The sequence below is a fragment of the Gallinula chloropus genome (assembly GCF_964237585.1).
Source record: "Gallinula chloropus genome assembly, chromosome: Z".
Taxonomy (NCBI): Eukaryota; Metazoa; Chordata; class Aves; order Gruiformes; family Rallidae; genus Gallinula; species Gallinula chloropus.
The window spans coordinates 63,559,814-63,576,739 of record NC_140089.1 but is presented as its reverse complement, the minus strand read 5'-3'; the positions used below and the strand labels follow the sequence as shown (position 1 = coordinate 63,576,739).

At 42.7% G+C, this 16,926-nt stretch overlaps 1 protein-coding gene across 1 annotated transcript in view; it reads left to right on the top strand.

The window, feature by feature from the left end:
* Positions 1-4,061, top strand: part of TBCA (tubulin folding cofactor A) — a 34,790-nt gene extending 30,729 nt beyond the window's left edge. Inside the window, exon 4 of the mRNA XM_084278610.1 lies at positions 3,105-4,061. Coding sequence (XP_084134736.1) covers positions 3,105-3,185 — 81 coding nt within the window. The 3' untranslated portion in view covers positions 3,186-4,061. The remainder of the gene's footprint in view (positions 1-3,104) is intronic.
* The last annotated feature ends 12,865 nt before the right edge of the window (positions 4,062-16,926 follow it).

Here is a 16,926-nt window from a genome sequence, read left to right as displayed (position 1 = left end):
GATGACAGGCTGAGGGAGCTGGGTCTCTTTAGCCTAGGGAAGAGGATACTGAGGGGTGACCTCATTCATGTCTATAAATATGTAAAGGGTGAGCGTCAGGAGGATGGAGTCAGGCTCTTCTCAGTGGAAGAGGAAAAACTTGTTCACTGTGAGGGTGATGGAGCACTGGGACAGGCTGCCCAGAGAGGTTGTGGAGTCTCCTTCTCTGGAGACATTCAAAACTCACCTGGATGTGTTCCTGTGTAACCTACTCTGGGTGATCCTGCTCTGGCAGGAGGGGTTGGATTAGATCATCTTTCAAGGTCCCTTCCAGCCCCTATCATTCTGTGATTCTGTGAACCTCAGGTAGTATGCCTCTACTGTTTTCCAAAATAAATACTTCTACCTGGCAGGATTTAGAGTCCTTTTGTCATTCAGCTGGTTACATGACAGTTAACTGGTCTACATTTCAGTGGCATGCAGAAGTGGTGCTGTTGATCCACACAGCTGAACACGCTTTAAACAAGGAATAGGGGAAGTTACTACTGTTGTTAAGTACTTGGAAATCTTCAAGTCTGTACTTACCTCACCTTCAATACTTTTATAGATTCACCTGTGTAGTGCCTTTTTCAATTGCCAATCTGCTTAAGGTTTTTGCTAACAGTACTGTTGTTTTGAGGACTGTTATAGTTACTGGTTCTGTTTATATTGTCCTTGGTTTTAAATATTTAACTAAATAAAAAAAACAGATATGCATAGGTCACATCTACTCACACATGACAGCCATTATCCTGGACATTAAGTAGGGACAAAAGAAATGATCCATCCTTCAAGTCATGTAGAACAAGGAATTTCAATATTGATATATCTGTTGTTTCACGGAATCATGGAGGGATTAGGGTTGGAAGGGATCTTTAAAGGTCATCTAGTCCCAACCCCCTGCAATGGATCAGGGACACCTGCAATCAGATCAGGTTGCTTGATCTCGAATGTTTCCTTTAATGTTTTCAGTTATGGAGCATTGTTGTGGTTTAGCCCCAGCCAGTGGCCAAGTACCATGAAGTCAGTCCCTCGCTCCCCCCACAGCGGGAAAAGAGGAAGGAAACAAAAAAAAGAAAGACAAAGGCAAACCTCTCTGGTTGGGATAAGAACAGCAAAGGGAGGGAGAAGTAACAGTAACAGGACTTGATAGCAAAATATTACAAAACTGATGATAGGCAGTGCAGTTTCTCACCGAATGCACAACTTGGACCGTACAGCTCAGAGCCGTCCTGGAGCTGGACCATCCCCAGACCACACATCCTGAAGCCATGTGCTTCTCCTCACAGCAGCCCCGCCCCCCTTTATGGCAAGCATGGCATCATGGTATGGAATACCCCCTTTGGCCAGTTTGGGTCACTTGTCCTGGCTGTGTCACCTCCCAGCTTTCTGGGTGCCCCACCATCTTTGCATTATCAGGGCAGCACAGAAAGCTGAGAAGCTGTTGACTGCTTGGCAACAACTGAAAACACCAGGGTGTTATCAGCACTCCTCTCACCCTCTCATTCCCAAACATGGCACCACACCAACTGCTAGAAAGAAAATTAAGTATCCTAGTCGAAACCAGGACACACATATACCATCTTTCTGGACCACCTCTTCCAGTGTTTCACCACCCTCATCATACAAAAAAAATCTTCTTTATATCTAGTTTAAGTCTGCTGTCATTTAATTGAAACCTATTACCCCTTGTCCTATCACTAGAGGCCCTAGTAAAAAGCTCTATCCACATCTTTCACATAAGCTCCCTTTAAGTGTGGAAAGGCCACAGTATGATCTTCCCGGAGCCTTCTCTTCTCCAGGCTGAACACATCCAACTCTCTCAGCCTCTCTTAATAGGAGAGGTGCCCCAGCCCTCTCATCATCTTTGTGACCCTCCTCTGGACTCACTTCAACAGTTCCATGTCTTCACTTTGCTGAGGACCCCAGAGCTGGATCCAGTACTCCAGGTGGGGCTCAAAAGAGTAGTGTTAAGGGTCAGAATCCTTTCCCTCTGCTTGCTGCTTCTTTTTGATGCAGCCCAGGATACAGGTGGCTTTCTGGACTGCAAGTGCCCATTGCTGGCTCATGTCCAGCTTGTCATCCACCAGCACTCCTCAGGCCTGCTCTCAATCTCATCCTCAAACCTGTATTGGTACCAGGGATTGCCCCAAAACAGGTGCAGGACCTTACACTTGGCCTTGTTAAACCTCATGAGGTTGATATGCTCAAGCTTGTTCAGGTCCCTCTGGGTGGAATCAAGTCCCTCAGGCATGTCAACTGCACCACTCAGCTTTGTGTCACTTGAAAATCTGCTGAGGGTGCACTCAATCCCACTGTTGATGTTATTGATGAAGATGCTAAACAGTAGTAGTCCCAGTATGGACCTCTGAGAGACATCGCTTATTGCTGACCTCTCTCCAGACAATTTAGGGAGAAGGATATTGTGGGGGACCACGTCAAAGGCCTTACAGAAGTCCAGACAGATGACAGGGGTAACTCTTCCCTGGTCCATTGCATTGTAGAAAGCCACTAGGTTGGTCAGACAGGACTTGCCCATAGTGAAGCCATGCTGACTGTCTTGACTCACCTCCCTCTACATGCCTTAGCATAGCTTCCAGAAGGATCTGTTCCATGGTCTTCCCAGGCACAGAGGTGAGGCTGACAGGTTGGTAGTTCCCAGGGGCCTCCTTCCTGCCCTTTTTAAAAACCCTTTTTCCAGTCACCAGGGACTTCATCTGGCTGCCATAACTTTTCAGACATCACAGAGAGTGGCTTGGCAACAGCATCAGCCAATTTTCTCAGGAGTCTGGGATGCATCACATCAGGTCCCACAGACTTATGTATGTTCAGGTTCCTGAGGAGGTCAGGAACATTATCTTGTCTTGCAGTGGGAGGGACTTTGTTCCCCTGGTCCCTGCCTTGAGGTCCATCCATTCAAGAAGGGTGGTAGGAGAGGCTGCTAGTGAAGACTGAAGCAAAAAAAGTTACTGAGTACCTCTGCTTTCCCTCCTCTGTTTTTACCACTTCTTTTTCCCATAATTTCTTAAATTTAATCCCATGTCAATTATTTTCAAAGTACTCAACAGTTTTGTTTTTGATTCCAGGAAAATGAAAAAGAATTGGAAGAAGCTGAAGAGTATAAAGAAGCACGTTCCATACTGGAGTCAGTGAAGCTGGAAGCCTAGAAGTTTTTCAGTACTCTCTTTATACGTATTAGCACTGGGTCCATTCCCCACTTTCATTTGACAATGCCTCTGTTATTACAGTTGACTTGCTAAGATTCCCTTTATGCAAACTAGCTTTTCATAGAATGAATTGTAGAATCATAGAAGAGCATGGGTTGGAAGGGACCCCCAAAGGATCACAGAACATCAAACACCCCTGCCACAGGCCCCATCCAACCTGGCCTTGATCACCTCCAGGGATGGGGCATCCACCACCTTTCTGGGCAGCCAGCCCCTTCCAGAACCTCACCACTCTGAACTCTGCTTTTCTCTTACTGTAAGATATATCAAATAAGGGATATTCTGAAACATTTACAAGAATCACAAGTTTGGAAGAGACCTTTGAAGATCATTGAGTCCAACCATTACAATATAATTTATGTAGTCTATATTCAGGCAAAATAGAAACATTTCCAGTTCAAATCTATTACAAAAAGGAAAAATTAAGCAAATTTAATGGAAGCATAGTAGTGTAATAACTAATACACAGTACTTAATCAGAACAGTTCAGGCTTAAGTAAAGTTCAGCTACATAAGGAATGTGAGGGACCAATAAACTCTTCAGAATGAAATAGAATTATAGAGTGGTTTGGGTTGGAAGAGACCTTAAAGATTCATCTAATTCTAACCCCCTGCCACAGGCTTTGGAAGCACCTTATATTTTAAATAATTTTAAGCCAATAACAGTCTTATTGACAGAGGAGGTAGACTAAATAACACTTCAAAGTCACCTTTTTTTTTCTATGATGCAATTTATCTGTTATTTTAGTAAGTATGTGTCATGGTTTTAACCCGGCTGAGAGCCGAGATCCACGCAGCTGCCTGCTCTTTAAAGGAAAAGAGGAGGGGGAGAAGGAGGCGGGGGGAAGGAGGGGGGTGGGGAGGCAAGGGAAGGGAAAAGGAAGGGGCAAATAACAACCCCAAAACCAAGAAACTAAAAGCCCATGGGTTGGCATAAGGATAGTTTACTAAAATAGCAGAAAGATAAAATACAACAATGCTAACAGGACTTTAGAGCAAAAAATATATGAAAGTGTTGATACACAATGCAGTTTCTCACCGAACCCACAACTTGGGCCATGCCACCCAGAGCCATCCCAGACCTGACCATCCCCCAAAAACCGTGCGTCTCAGAGCCGCCCCTGCTCTACTGAGCATGACGTAATTGGCATGGAATACCCTCTTTGGCCCATTTGGGTCACCTGTCCTGGCTTTGCCCCTCCTTTCTCATGGATAGAGAAATATGAAGAACTAAGAAAGTCCTTGACTGCTTGACCACAACTAAAAACATCAGGGTGTTATCAGCACTTTCATTTTATCTCTCAAACACAGCATTCCATCCACTGCTACAAAAGAAGTTAACTCCATCCTGACCAAAACCAGGACAGTATGTATCCCTTGTTTATCTTTGAGCCCATGCAGAATTAAAATATGATTCCAAGTCTTTCTCAGTTTGCCTGGTCTTGATTTGTAGAGGCCAATTCACACAATTACCATTGATCAAAATTCTGTATCTTTTCCAATAAACAGAATTTAGCCGGTGACTAGTATCTTGTCAGTTGGATCATGTACAAAAGCTGTGGTTCTTTCAGAACAGCTTCTCTGAACAGCAAACGATAAACTCTGCTGTTGAAAAATAAAGCTTTTTACATTAGTTTTTCTAGTTTGAAAGCACTCTCGCATGTTCCTTAAAGGCAACACAAAGCACAGTGTACCTTTTGTGTGGTGCTATATTGAATATTCAATAAATTTTTTTGTTAATTTGCCTGAGTTTAGGTAAACTACTGTTTCAGTACTTCTATTTATGTACTTTAAGCACATTGAGTGTAATAGGTCTACTTGTCCATCACTCTCAAGCTGTATGCTATCAATACCAGAAGATTTCTGACTGGCTGCAGAATGACTGACTTTTAACGTGACCCTCGACCAATAAGACAAACTTTTGTAATGCTGTTACGGTTTCCTAAGAGCACCTGCACACCTTCTTACCAGAACATATCCAGGCATGTAACAGCCAAGACACCACCTGGTTCATGGCACAAAGGAACAGAACACCTCCCTCTGAATACTCATTTCAGCCAGCTTCTTCTATGGACCTTCACCAGGAAAGATAGCTGGAATGGATAAAGCAGAATGTGTGTCTGAGTTGACTGGATGCAGTCAGTCTAACAGTAACTGTGCTTGTGGCTACTGAATGGAGTGTGGTGAGCAAATGCTGGGCTGAAAGGTGGTGGGGAGAGGTGTCAGGTCTGCTGGGTAAAGCTGAATTTAACATGAAAATTACTCTTCAGAAGAAGAATATGCACTTCTGGAAAAGAAGCCCACATAAAAATGATGTGTAGTTGCTGAGTAACAGAAGTAGTGCAGGTCAGCCTGAAAGCTAAACAGATGCATGACCTATATTGGCAGAAGGAAGGTAGCATTGTGATATGGCTTAAGCTGGCATTTAGAGTTAAAGGTGCATGGGACTGGGTAGCTACCACATAAACCAGACCAGGGAAATGTGTCTTGATGCAGTATTTTCTAGGAGTCATTTCTCATGTTAGCTTGGACAGGGAAATATTAGGCAATTTTCTAGCTCCCTCCCAATTGCATCATGAACCCGCTGTCCCCTATCCATTTCTTCTTCCCTCTTACTAAGTTCTCCAAAAAACTGAGCACATTCTGTTGTGTAGAAAATAGCCAGCCTCACTAATGAAAAATCAAGGTATGTTCCTATCTGAAAGGACTTGCTCTCTTCTTATCTCCAGATGCCTCTGGAAGTGTTTTAACTTCTGAGACAACGGCAGCATGCTACCTGCAAAAAACTATATCCAAAAACTCTGACAAGGTAGGAGTAACATAGGGCTGAACCCTCAAGGGTGACTGGGAGAGTCATGCAGATAGCGCATTACTCACGGCAGCGGAACAGTTGATGCAGTGATAAATTATGGTAGACCACATTTTTCCAGCAGTGCTCTGAGTGGCCAGGTGCAGATTATTCCTAAATAAACATGCATTGTTTAGACTGGGTCAGAGTTCCCTGGTGAAGTTACTACTTTCTTAGATCCCAGACTGACAAGGCTGTTAGCAGATCAAGTGATACCATGTGATCTCTAGTTTTAAAGTTGTCTGCTCTTTTTGGAGGTACATTGTGTGTATTAGTGGACAAAAGAGACCATCCCAAAAAAGAAAAATCCTATAAGCAATATTTATAACCTGTTTGAACCTTATGACTAGCTTTACTGGGGCTTTTCAAAGTATGCCTAAGAATGACGAGTGGTATTTACCTTTTCACATGATACAGGTGAATTTATCGCAAGTTCCATACTGCACTCATCATGAACGCCTCTGTGTGTGAGATGCACACCTAGATAGGGGTACTATCTTTTCAAGTATACCTCTCTTGCTGGCAGAGTACGTTAAAGAAGTTTCTCAATATTTTGCCAACTGCACAAAGCATTTGTTTTACTGAGAGGTCACAGCAGAACAGGACTCCATGTTACACCCTGACTGAAAAAAAAGAAAAACCCAACAAAGAGAGGTGATTTGAGAAAAAACGTAGGCTGAAAAGTAACACTTTGGAAGTTATCATTATAGTTTCTGTGCCCATTGCTCTGATCACACGCTTGCTAGCTACTACCTGCTTCTAAATTTCCCCTTGCACCATCAAGATTCATGGTCTTTGAGCCACAAAATGTGCTGCATCTGAAATACAACTACAGAACAAACTTGGTATCTTCACGTAAAACTAGTACTTCTAGTCCTCAGTTACACTGTATAATCAAAACTAAAAGTAGCATCAAAACTGTTGTCTAAAGTCCTTCCTTCCCTGAAAAACTTCCACAGCACTCATTAAGTTCTTCTAACTGGCTAATTTACAGTCCAGTTGCTTTTATGATGTTACTAAAAATGTTTTAATTAATACAAAGCATTTTCTTACCTAGCAATAATTTCCCAAGGACACTTTGAAGGTAAGTTTCTTACAAAAGTAACCTTGATTCTAAAACATTCTTTCTGACAGATGTCTATTATAACACATCTGAGAGTCCCTCAAAACAGTCTCCATGAAAACCAAGCCTTCCAATTTATTAGTTCCATGTTTCAAGTTGTTGTTTTATGCTATTTATGTTCTGGGAACAAGATCCCGGAAAAGTACTTAATTTTCTTCTGAAAACCATGGATTGCAGTGGAATACTTAGGAGTTGTAGAAACATCCACAGTTCAGCAGGAGCTACAGGAAGCATACCACTACGCCACAAATCACTTCCTCACCTCTATTCTTCTGGCTCTAATTGCAGTCACTAAGCTGCATCTCTCTGGGATTTGCAACCCTGAACCTCTGCTTAGAATCCAACACCTATGTCACTTATTTCTTCCAAAACAAAAGCAGAGGAAACAGCTGCCTCTGCATCCTTTTACCCTTTTTTTTTATTAGCCAAACAGGTACCACTTCCTTGAAATACAGAAATTTTGTTCTTATAATTTGCCATGCTATATCAGTGACCAACACAAATAAAGCAACTGAAATTTTACACTCAAAAAATTTATTTTAGAATGACATAAGTAGTATAACAAGCAGGGAAAAGCACAATATGCTCCAAAAGCAATTGCCAGGGAGTGTCACTATGTACAGGTCATTCCTGACTCCAACATCCTTTGGGGGGGAGGGAGGGAAGAGCTAACTGTAAATAGGTATTTTGGCTTAACCCAGAAAAAGGATAAAAGTGTACAGTACATGCCTTTCAGAAGTCCCAGGAAATGCCTCGAGGTAGGACATGGGGACTGATAACAGAGCCAATGAGCACACTGCCACTGCATCCACAGGTAAGCATTTCATAAATGCCTAATGCTCATGGATCTGCAGAATTCAGTGTATGCCAGGCTACAAACACTCCTGACACACTGTCATATTTTGACTTTCAGGCAAGGGACAAGTTTGCATTCTGCAGAATGGCATTCACAAAAGGCAATAAATAAACTAAGCAAGAAGTTTCTAACCCGCAGGAAACAAAGATTAGGAGCAGGAACAGAAAAGCTTTATCTGCCATCTTGACCTGATTTTTAAATCCCTTCTGCTTAACTTAAAGCAGAGGCTTGAATCCAGATCTGCTAGTTAAAAAAACCCCAACCAACCACACTCAACACAAAAAGCCACAAACAAGCCACACACCGCTGCTCTATTTCCTTAGAATAAAGCACTATTTCATCAACCCATCTCCCAGGTCTCTGCTGAAAGCCTTCAACACAGAGCTGCACTCTATCTCCCACGCACCTCTAACACTGACTGAACTGGCACAGGCCATGTGCCCAGCAGGCATGGTTCAAAACATTCTCTTAGAATGGGGAAGAAGGAAAAAAAAACCCAAGTCCTTGGGCTAACTCAAAGCAAGCAGGAGTTCAGATCAAGGAAAAGGCTTAACTACGGGGCAACATCTGCCACTCACTCCTAACAGACTGGGGCCCACAGAATTGCCTACACAGGTGGGTGCACAGCCTCTTACACTGAGTAGTTATCAAGAAATTACTACTAAAATTGAATGGTCTGGCCACCTCAAAATGCGTAGTTCTGTTGAAATGATCTCTATGGCAAAAGAGGTGAAAGAGGAAGTATGTGTATCTAATATGTGGGTCACACAGGGTTGCTCATTATCTTGAAGGTCAGGATGAGGAATCAAAGGGTTTCTGACAAACTGGAGAAAATTTAGAAAACTGCACTAGAGTAAGAACATATTCAAATTACAAGATCGTGTGGTTTTGCGTGACAGGATTCTGGTGGAGGAGGAGGGGCTGCAGGGGTGGCTTCTGCAAGGAGCAGCCAGAAGTCTTCCCTGGACCCAACAGTAAATACATCTGGGCTCAAGGCTCAGCCAGCCAGTGACTGTCATAGCGCCTCTGTGAATCACATTTAAGAGACAAAGGAAAATGCAAGTGGTTACATTTTGCCAGCAGAGAAGGGAGTGACAAGATGTAAGAAACTCTGCAGATACCAAGGTAAGTGAAGAAGGGGGGAGAGGAGGAGCAGCAGGCACTGGAGAGGTTCCCCTGCAGCCTGTGGAGGAAACCATGGTGAAGCAGGTTGTCCTCCTGCAGCCCATGGAAGATGAGGAACAGAGATCCCACGCCTGTGGAGGACCCCACACAGGAACAAATGGAGACATACGGAAGATGTTGTGATCCACATTGGAGCAAGCTCCTGGTAGGACTTGCAGCCCATGGAGAGAGGGGCCCACACCAGAGCAAGTTTACCAGGGGAGACTTATAACTCTGTGCAGTATGAGACTGGAGTAGTCTGTTCCTGAAGATCTGCATCCCATGGAAATGACCCACACTGGGGCATTTGATGAAGAGCTGAAGCCCTGAGGGAAAGGACACGGAGAAGTTCATGGAGGACTGTGTCCCGTGGGTGGGACCCCACGATGCAGCAGGGGGAGGGTGTGAGGAATGCCTCCCTGCTAAGAGGGAAACTGACTCGTGGGGAACTGACTGAAACCCCCCCATTCCCTATCTCCCTCTGTGACAACTGGGGAGAAGGGAGAGAAATTCTGAATAAAGTGGAGCCTGGGAAGAAGTAATGGGGGAAGGGGGGGGGGCGGGGCGCGTTTTAAGATTTAGTTGTACTACTTCTTATCCTACTCTGGTTTCTGTGTGCCTGTGTGTGTGTAGTATGGTGTAATAAATTATGTGGGTTTATCTTTTATTCTGTGTTGAGTCTGTTTTGCCCATGACACTAATCGTGGAATGATCTCTCCCTGACCTTACCTCGACAACTCAGCCTCTCAACATATATTTTCTCCTCTGTCCAGCTGAAAAGGGGCTGAGGAGTCGAGTTTGGTGGGCATCTGGTCTCCAGGCCCAAACCAAAACAAAAAAGCCACAGCACTTGAACTTTGCAGATTACTTGCAAGCATGCCTTAGGATTTCACATTTTGGGGCAAACATCACTGGAATTTGAAGTCCAAAACCTAAAACAAGTCAGCATAAACATTACCATTGACAGCAAGAATGAAAAATTAAACTTCACATCAGTTTTGTTTTCTTATTTTTCTGAAATTCCTATAGATGTTACATTAGATGGAAGGAAACCAAATGACCCACAGAAGGAGGCTCAATTAGTAAGGTTAACAGAAGCTGAAGAGTTTGAAATTGGAAAAATCAGCATATTATTTGTGTATCAATTACTATTTGCTCCCCATTTCAACAAAAGGAAATAAAATTTTCTCATCCTTTAAAACAATCCAGAGGCATCCTCCTGCCCCGGCATAATTAATGGTAAATTTCACCACTGCTCTCCATAAGCAATCAAAAAGGCTACCTAATTAAAAAAGTAATTAGTTTACAGATAGAGGTGAGTGGGTAGATTAGTTTATGAAAATAAAATGAAATTCCTCTGGACGCTTTCAGTGACTTGGCTTCCTGCTGCTCTACAGCTTCTACACACTTACAAGGGTTAAAAAAAAGTCTCCATTTGCAAATGAAGATGGTACCTTTCAAAACCAATTGATCAGGTGTGTCATTCTATAATTTGTCCTCAGTTTTCCACACAGAAGATAAACTTCATGTTTTTTGCATAAAAATCAGTGTCTCCACAAAAGCACGAGCACGTTATGTTTCATGCTTTCCTGTCACTTACACAATACCTACCACTACGTCACCTAGCCACCAAGCTGAACCAGTGCTCAACCTGGACAAAGAAAGCTTGTGTGCTATCACCCAGCACACCACAGGATTTTTAATCCAGAACACCTCTTTCCTAATCATCCTGCTACCAGCAGAAACCAGGGGAAGCACCCTGTACAGGAACACAAAAGCCAGCAGCCAATACTCAAGAGAGAAGCACAGAATCAGCTGTAACAGCCATCCTTGTTGAAAGCTAGGAAGCTCTTCTAGGGACAGGAGTGAATTAAAAAGCTTCGTCCCTCAAAGGCTTTACCATGGCAAAAAGCTACTTATGGACCTCACCTCCACAAATGCATTAAACACAACTTGTCACCTTTGAAAAAAATTGCAGTAAAAACTATAAACAGCACAAGACAGGAAGCTGCCTTCCAAACAGTGTGGGGAAAAAAAAAGTGAAACTAAACTGTTACTATTAATTAAAATTAAACAGCTGTAAACTGAAGTTATATATGTCTTTAAAGTAAGAAGATATACCTGAATCTTAAGTTTTAAACAATGATATATATATAAAAATTATAACTACCTATACTGACTTCTTTAATTAAGAAGAGACAAACTCTCATTTTGCTTGCTTTTGGAGGGCAACCCCTGATTTGAGGAATACTGAGCCAACTGGAAATTTAAAACAAAGCAATTTTCACATCAAAGTTAACAAAACCCAGATTAGTTGGTCACACCAATTTTAAATCAGTAACTGTCAATGTTACCTATGCACTGTTCAGCAGCTTACACAAAGTGAGATGGTAAACCTAGTATGTTTCTGAATATTACTGACCTTTTAGGGGTAGCATCTAAAAAGCCATCACATTAGGTCTTCACTCTGCTGGGGGCTGTACAAAGAAAGGAGAACAATAATCCACGCAAGGTTATGGTCTTAATGATTATGGGAACACATGAATGAGACATACAAAGAGTTTAAAAAAAAAAAATGTAAAGAAGAGTTACAGCCAGAAGGCACTGATGATGGCCACACCACCCAGCTACTACTGGAAAACAGTTTCTTTCCACTGCTGGAAAGAGGACAAGCAGTGTTCACACTGGCTTTGAAGTTAAACTCCAGTGTAACAACAGCTACATGTAACAAAACCTAGGGAGAAAAAAAAATGCAGTCTTACAAACAAAAGACAGATAGGAAAGCACAGGTGACAATTAAAATCCAGTAAAATCATGTCAAATGGGATGTTGTTAAACTATGAAAGGTTCCAAGGAACAGCTGTTTCTCATGTAGGTAACAGAGGGGGCAAGAGAGGAGAATCTGTGTCCTAAGTATAAACCCTTCAAAGGTGCCTAAAACTGAGATGACACAGAAATTTTCCTTTAATTAAGCTGTCTTTTCATTAAAAGTATTGCTAGGGCAACGTCAAGACACCCCAGAAATGAGGAGTCAAGGTAAGAAGAAAGGTCAGATGGTTTTGCCAAGACTATGCATATCCTGTGAATAAACAGAAGATTCCAGTCCCTTCTAGACTAAAGACAACACCTTTCAGAAAGGCTCCTATTCATTCTTTTTAATGAAAAACTCAGCTGGAGCTAGACCAATACTCTCTATTTAGACTTCCACATATCAAACTTTTCTCAAAAACTGCAGCATCGTCAGCTGCCTACAATAGGGAGCACTTCAAAGCTGGCTTAGCTTCAAAGAGATCTGCTATTCTTCATACAGAGGTCCTTCAGAAATAGACCATATACTTTCAAGTTTTACATCTCCTTCATGAAGCTCAAGCAGGAAAAAATAAAGAATTTTCTTTGGCTCCCCAGGCAAAAGAAACACCAACACACTGACCAGATGCTTGATGAGCCAGACACACACACAAACTGTACTTTGCTTCAGAGCCATTGCTAGGCTGACCAGCGGACTGCTATTGGAGTCTGGCTACCAGTAGCACCAGAGTTTTGTTTTGTTGGTTTTCAGCAAAACAATTAGTCTCTTCAACCTTAAGTATACTTTTCACCAAAAAACCCCACACCTGAACAAAACAAGCAACCCTCCCCGGCCCCCAAGGTGTTTTGTTCTCCCCAAGGTGAAGACAGGATTATTTCAATTTAGTACTTCTGTCCTCTGATGAAAGTTAAGTAAACAAGCTACTCTTAACTGAAGAAGCAAGTACTTTATCATTAAGAAGTTTACACTCGAACACTCAAGCTTTGTAACTTCTTAACAATTTTAAGCACTGAAGTTAATCATCCCAGGATATTTTAAGTATGCAGTATGTTGTACTACAGGTTGTTAATACTGTTAACCAAGCAGAAGCAATTAGCCTCTTACAACAGAAAAATCACATATATTGCAAGATTAGCATACAAAAAGGTACTTTCAATTTCTATATGTTTTTTTAAAGTCTTCTGCACCAGAACTCTGATTATCAACCGTAATAAATCTGGCTGATATTCCCAGATGGAGTGTGCAGGGCAAAGAGGAGTAAGAGATGAAGAACCTATTGCCAGGTAGGTAGGCTTACTCTGGATGTAAAACAGTCAGGCTCCAGACAGAGAATGAATCAAAACACATATCTCAAGCCAAAGAGAGAATCACTCCCTACCTTTTGAAAACCAACAGCTGCTGGAAAGCAAATACACTGCACTGAAAATGGAACTTTGGCAAGATGATCAAAGGACAGCATGCTTTGCAATCCAGGATAAAGACCTTATAAAGATGTCACAGGACAAAACATTCACCCCCCGTCAGCTACTTTTTTGAGCTACAACTAGGTGAGAGAAATTTTACCAACACTTAAATATAGACAAGCCTTCTTTGAGCTCTTTTTCCCACTAGGAATCTCAATAAGCAGTCCAAGGAGCCCACTACTGTTTTCAAACAAGGAGTTCAAAAAGGAACACACTTATCCTGACTGTATTGGGCTATTTTATCTCTGCCTCTCTAATTCTTCCCCTGCAGAGCAGAAGGAAGGCATACTCTGAAGACAGCATAGGAGAGAAGAGCAGTGACAGCTGGAAGCCATCCGAAGTAAAGAAGGCCATTTGCAGGAGGTTTCCTCCCCCAGCATGTCACCATCCCCTACACAAGGCTTTCTCTCCCATAGCTCCTCACTGCTTCATTAGCTGTAAATGATGTGGCTTAGGAAGGAAGCAGAACTTATTAACATTCAGAGAGACCAGCACTGCACACATAGACTCAATTTGCTGATTAGCAGGAACCAAGCCCCACATTGTGTTTTGGCTCCTACCCCAATTTGGACACCCTAACACGTGATATTCTCTCTAGTTCCTCATCCTTAAAGAGTGGAAATGAATAATAACATCATCCTTCCCTTCCCACCCTTGCCTTTAGCACTAAAAAGGAAAATCCAGTACCTCCAGTCTAAACCCATTCTCACACTGCACATCAGTGAACCTGCCATCACAGTATATGATGGGCAGTAATGAAGAAGTTGCTGGATTCACTGACCCAAAAGCATAGAAATGGAGTGTAAAACCCCTCCCTCTCTTTCCCACCTCACCTCTAAGCCATGTACATACTCATATATAGAAAATCCTTAGCTGGTAATATTTTTCAGTCACCCAGCTCTTGCTTACCAGGTAAGTAAAGACAATGAGGTCTAAAGCTTTTGAGATGTTAGTTACTATGTGAGGATATCAATAAGCAGTATATTGCCCTGAGGAGGAATTAAAACATACCAAACTTTTTCTGCCATCTTTACCTAGAAATGTCAAGAAAAAAGGTTGCACATGCATGATTCTCAAATGCAGCCTTGCCCTGTTGGGAAAATATCTTTTCAGTGAAATTATTTTACATCTAAAGATGTTTTCTCTAGAGCTTAAGAAAGAACTCAAGGAATAGATGTTTTATGGTTTATTCTGGATAATTTTTGACAAGGCCCCGTCCCTGGAGGCATTCATGATCAGGCTTGTTAAACTAGATCAGGTTACTCCGAGCTTCAAGGTGTCCCTGATTACTGCAGGGGGAGTGGCCTAGATGACCTTTAAGGTCCCTTCCAACCTAATGCATTCTACAATTCAATTAAAAGGCCTCTTTCAGCCCAATATTACAAGATGCCCCCACATTCTTCATTTTCTGTGGCTACAGGGATGAACTTTGTTATGCCATGACTCTCAGGTGTGCTTTCATGCAAGCGTACCCATCCAGATAATAGCTATAATCAGTACAGGCTGGGGAATGACCTGCTGGAGAAGAGCTCTGTGGAGAAGGACATGGGGGTCCTGGTTAATGACAGGTTGGCCATGAGCCAGCAGTGTGCTCTGGTGGCCAAGAGAGCCAATGGGATCCTGGGGTGCATCAGGAGTGTGGCCAGCAGGTCGGAGGAGGTGATCCTCCCCCTCTACTCTGCCCTGGTCAGGCCCCACCTGGAGTATTGTGTCCAGTTCTGGGCTCCCTGGTATGAAAAAGACAGGGATCTCCTGGAGAGAGTCCAGAGAAAGGCTACAAAGATGATTAAGGGCCTGGAGCATCTCCTCTATGAGGAAAGGCTGAGTGAGCTGGGACTGTTCAGTCTTGAGAATAGAAGACTACGGGGGGCCCTTATTAATGTTTACAAATACCTTAAGTATGGGATGCAGGGGGAAATGTCCAGCCCCTTTTCAGTGGTCTGTGGAGACAGGACAAGGGGCAATGGCTGCAAGTTGGAGCACAGGAAATTCCACACCAACATGTGGAAGAACTTTTTCCCAGTGAGGGTGACAGAGCCCTGGGACAGGCTGCCCAGGGAGGTGGTGGAGTCTCCGTCTCTGGAGATATTCAAGACCTGTCTGGACGCCCATCTGTGCAATATGAGCTAGGGAGCTGCCTTGGCAGGGGGGTTGGACCTGATGATCTCTCAAGGTCCCTTCCAACTCCTGTGATTCTGTTATATTCTTCTAGGCCAAAAGTAACACACCTAGAGCAGATGCCAGGTGAAGATAAACTTAGTTAACAGTAAGTATTGACTTACAACACTTGTGGCATGCTACCACTCCACTATGAGGCTCCACTGGGAGCCTCTATTAGAGGAGTACAGTTCCCCCAGTGCTTGTCCCTGAGGGATGAGGCACCTGCTGCATGACCAGCTGCAGTCCTGCGCACACGTTGCTCTTCCAGTAAGGGAGGCAAAGGAGGTTCCATGGCCCTGTCACTACTTCACAGCTAAATAAAATACTTTTTCTCCACAATACTCCAGTCCCCAAACATCCTGCTTCTCCCAACACACAAAGTGATCTCTGCCCATTACAAGTTTTGATACCTTCTTCTGAACTGGAGCATAAAGGAAAAACAGCAGTCCTGCAGCTTCTCTAGCAAAACAGGATACAAAATACCCGGTGCTGAGTTTGTCACCCTGCTTACAGTAAACATCTACTATAGCCAGCCTGTTGCAAAAGAACAGCTTGAATGAGAAGACATTCACAAGACTTACCTTAAGGTTTCCTTGCTACAGCAGGAACGTGAGAAATATGTCCCATATTCTGGAAAATTTTAGAGGCAAAGATGTTTCCTTTTGCAGATTGTCAGCTGAAACATTGTAAACCATGACCAAAATACCAGCCACTGGCCAGGCTGATCCGAGGAGAGAGGCCTGCAGCAAGAATCAGAGTATACAGATTAAGCAAACAGCAGTAGAATATCTGCAAATGAAACCCAAACAGAAAGCTGAAAAATGTATTTTCAGAAAAAATTATTTATCTCTTTCCAGTCAGTAGTAGTCCCCCAAAATCATTAATTTTTTTTTCTCTAAACACAATTCACAATTTCTTTCAACACAACCAATCATCTGAACCCCCAAAATGTTGTTTCACAGAAGAAAAAAATCCCCAAATAAACTATGGTCTTAAGAAAGCTGTCCCTTAGGGCTATTCTAGAATTTCTAATGTGTTTATGGTCATAAACACAAGTACTACCAATGGGATAAACTGAACTATAGACTGGCGGGCCCTGGCACATCTCCATTATTCTACAAAGTACCAAAATGGGAAACTAAACATCACTGCTTGAGATGTGTGTGTGTGTATATATATATGCAGTAAATGGTTTAAGATTACTAAATCCTCTAAGTACACAAATAAACTCAAAACACACAGGTAGTCAAAAGAAAAA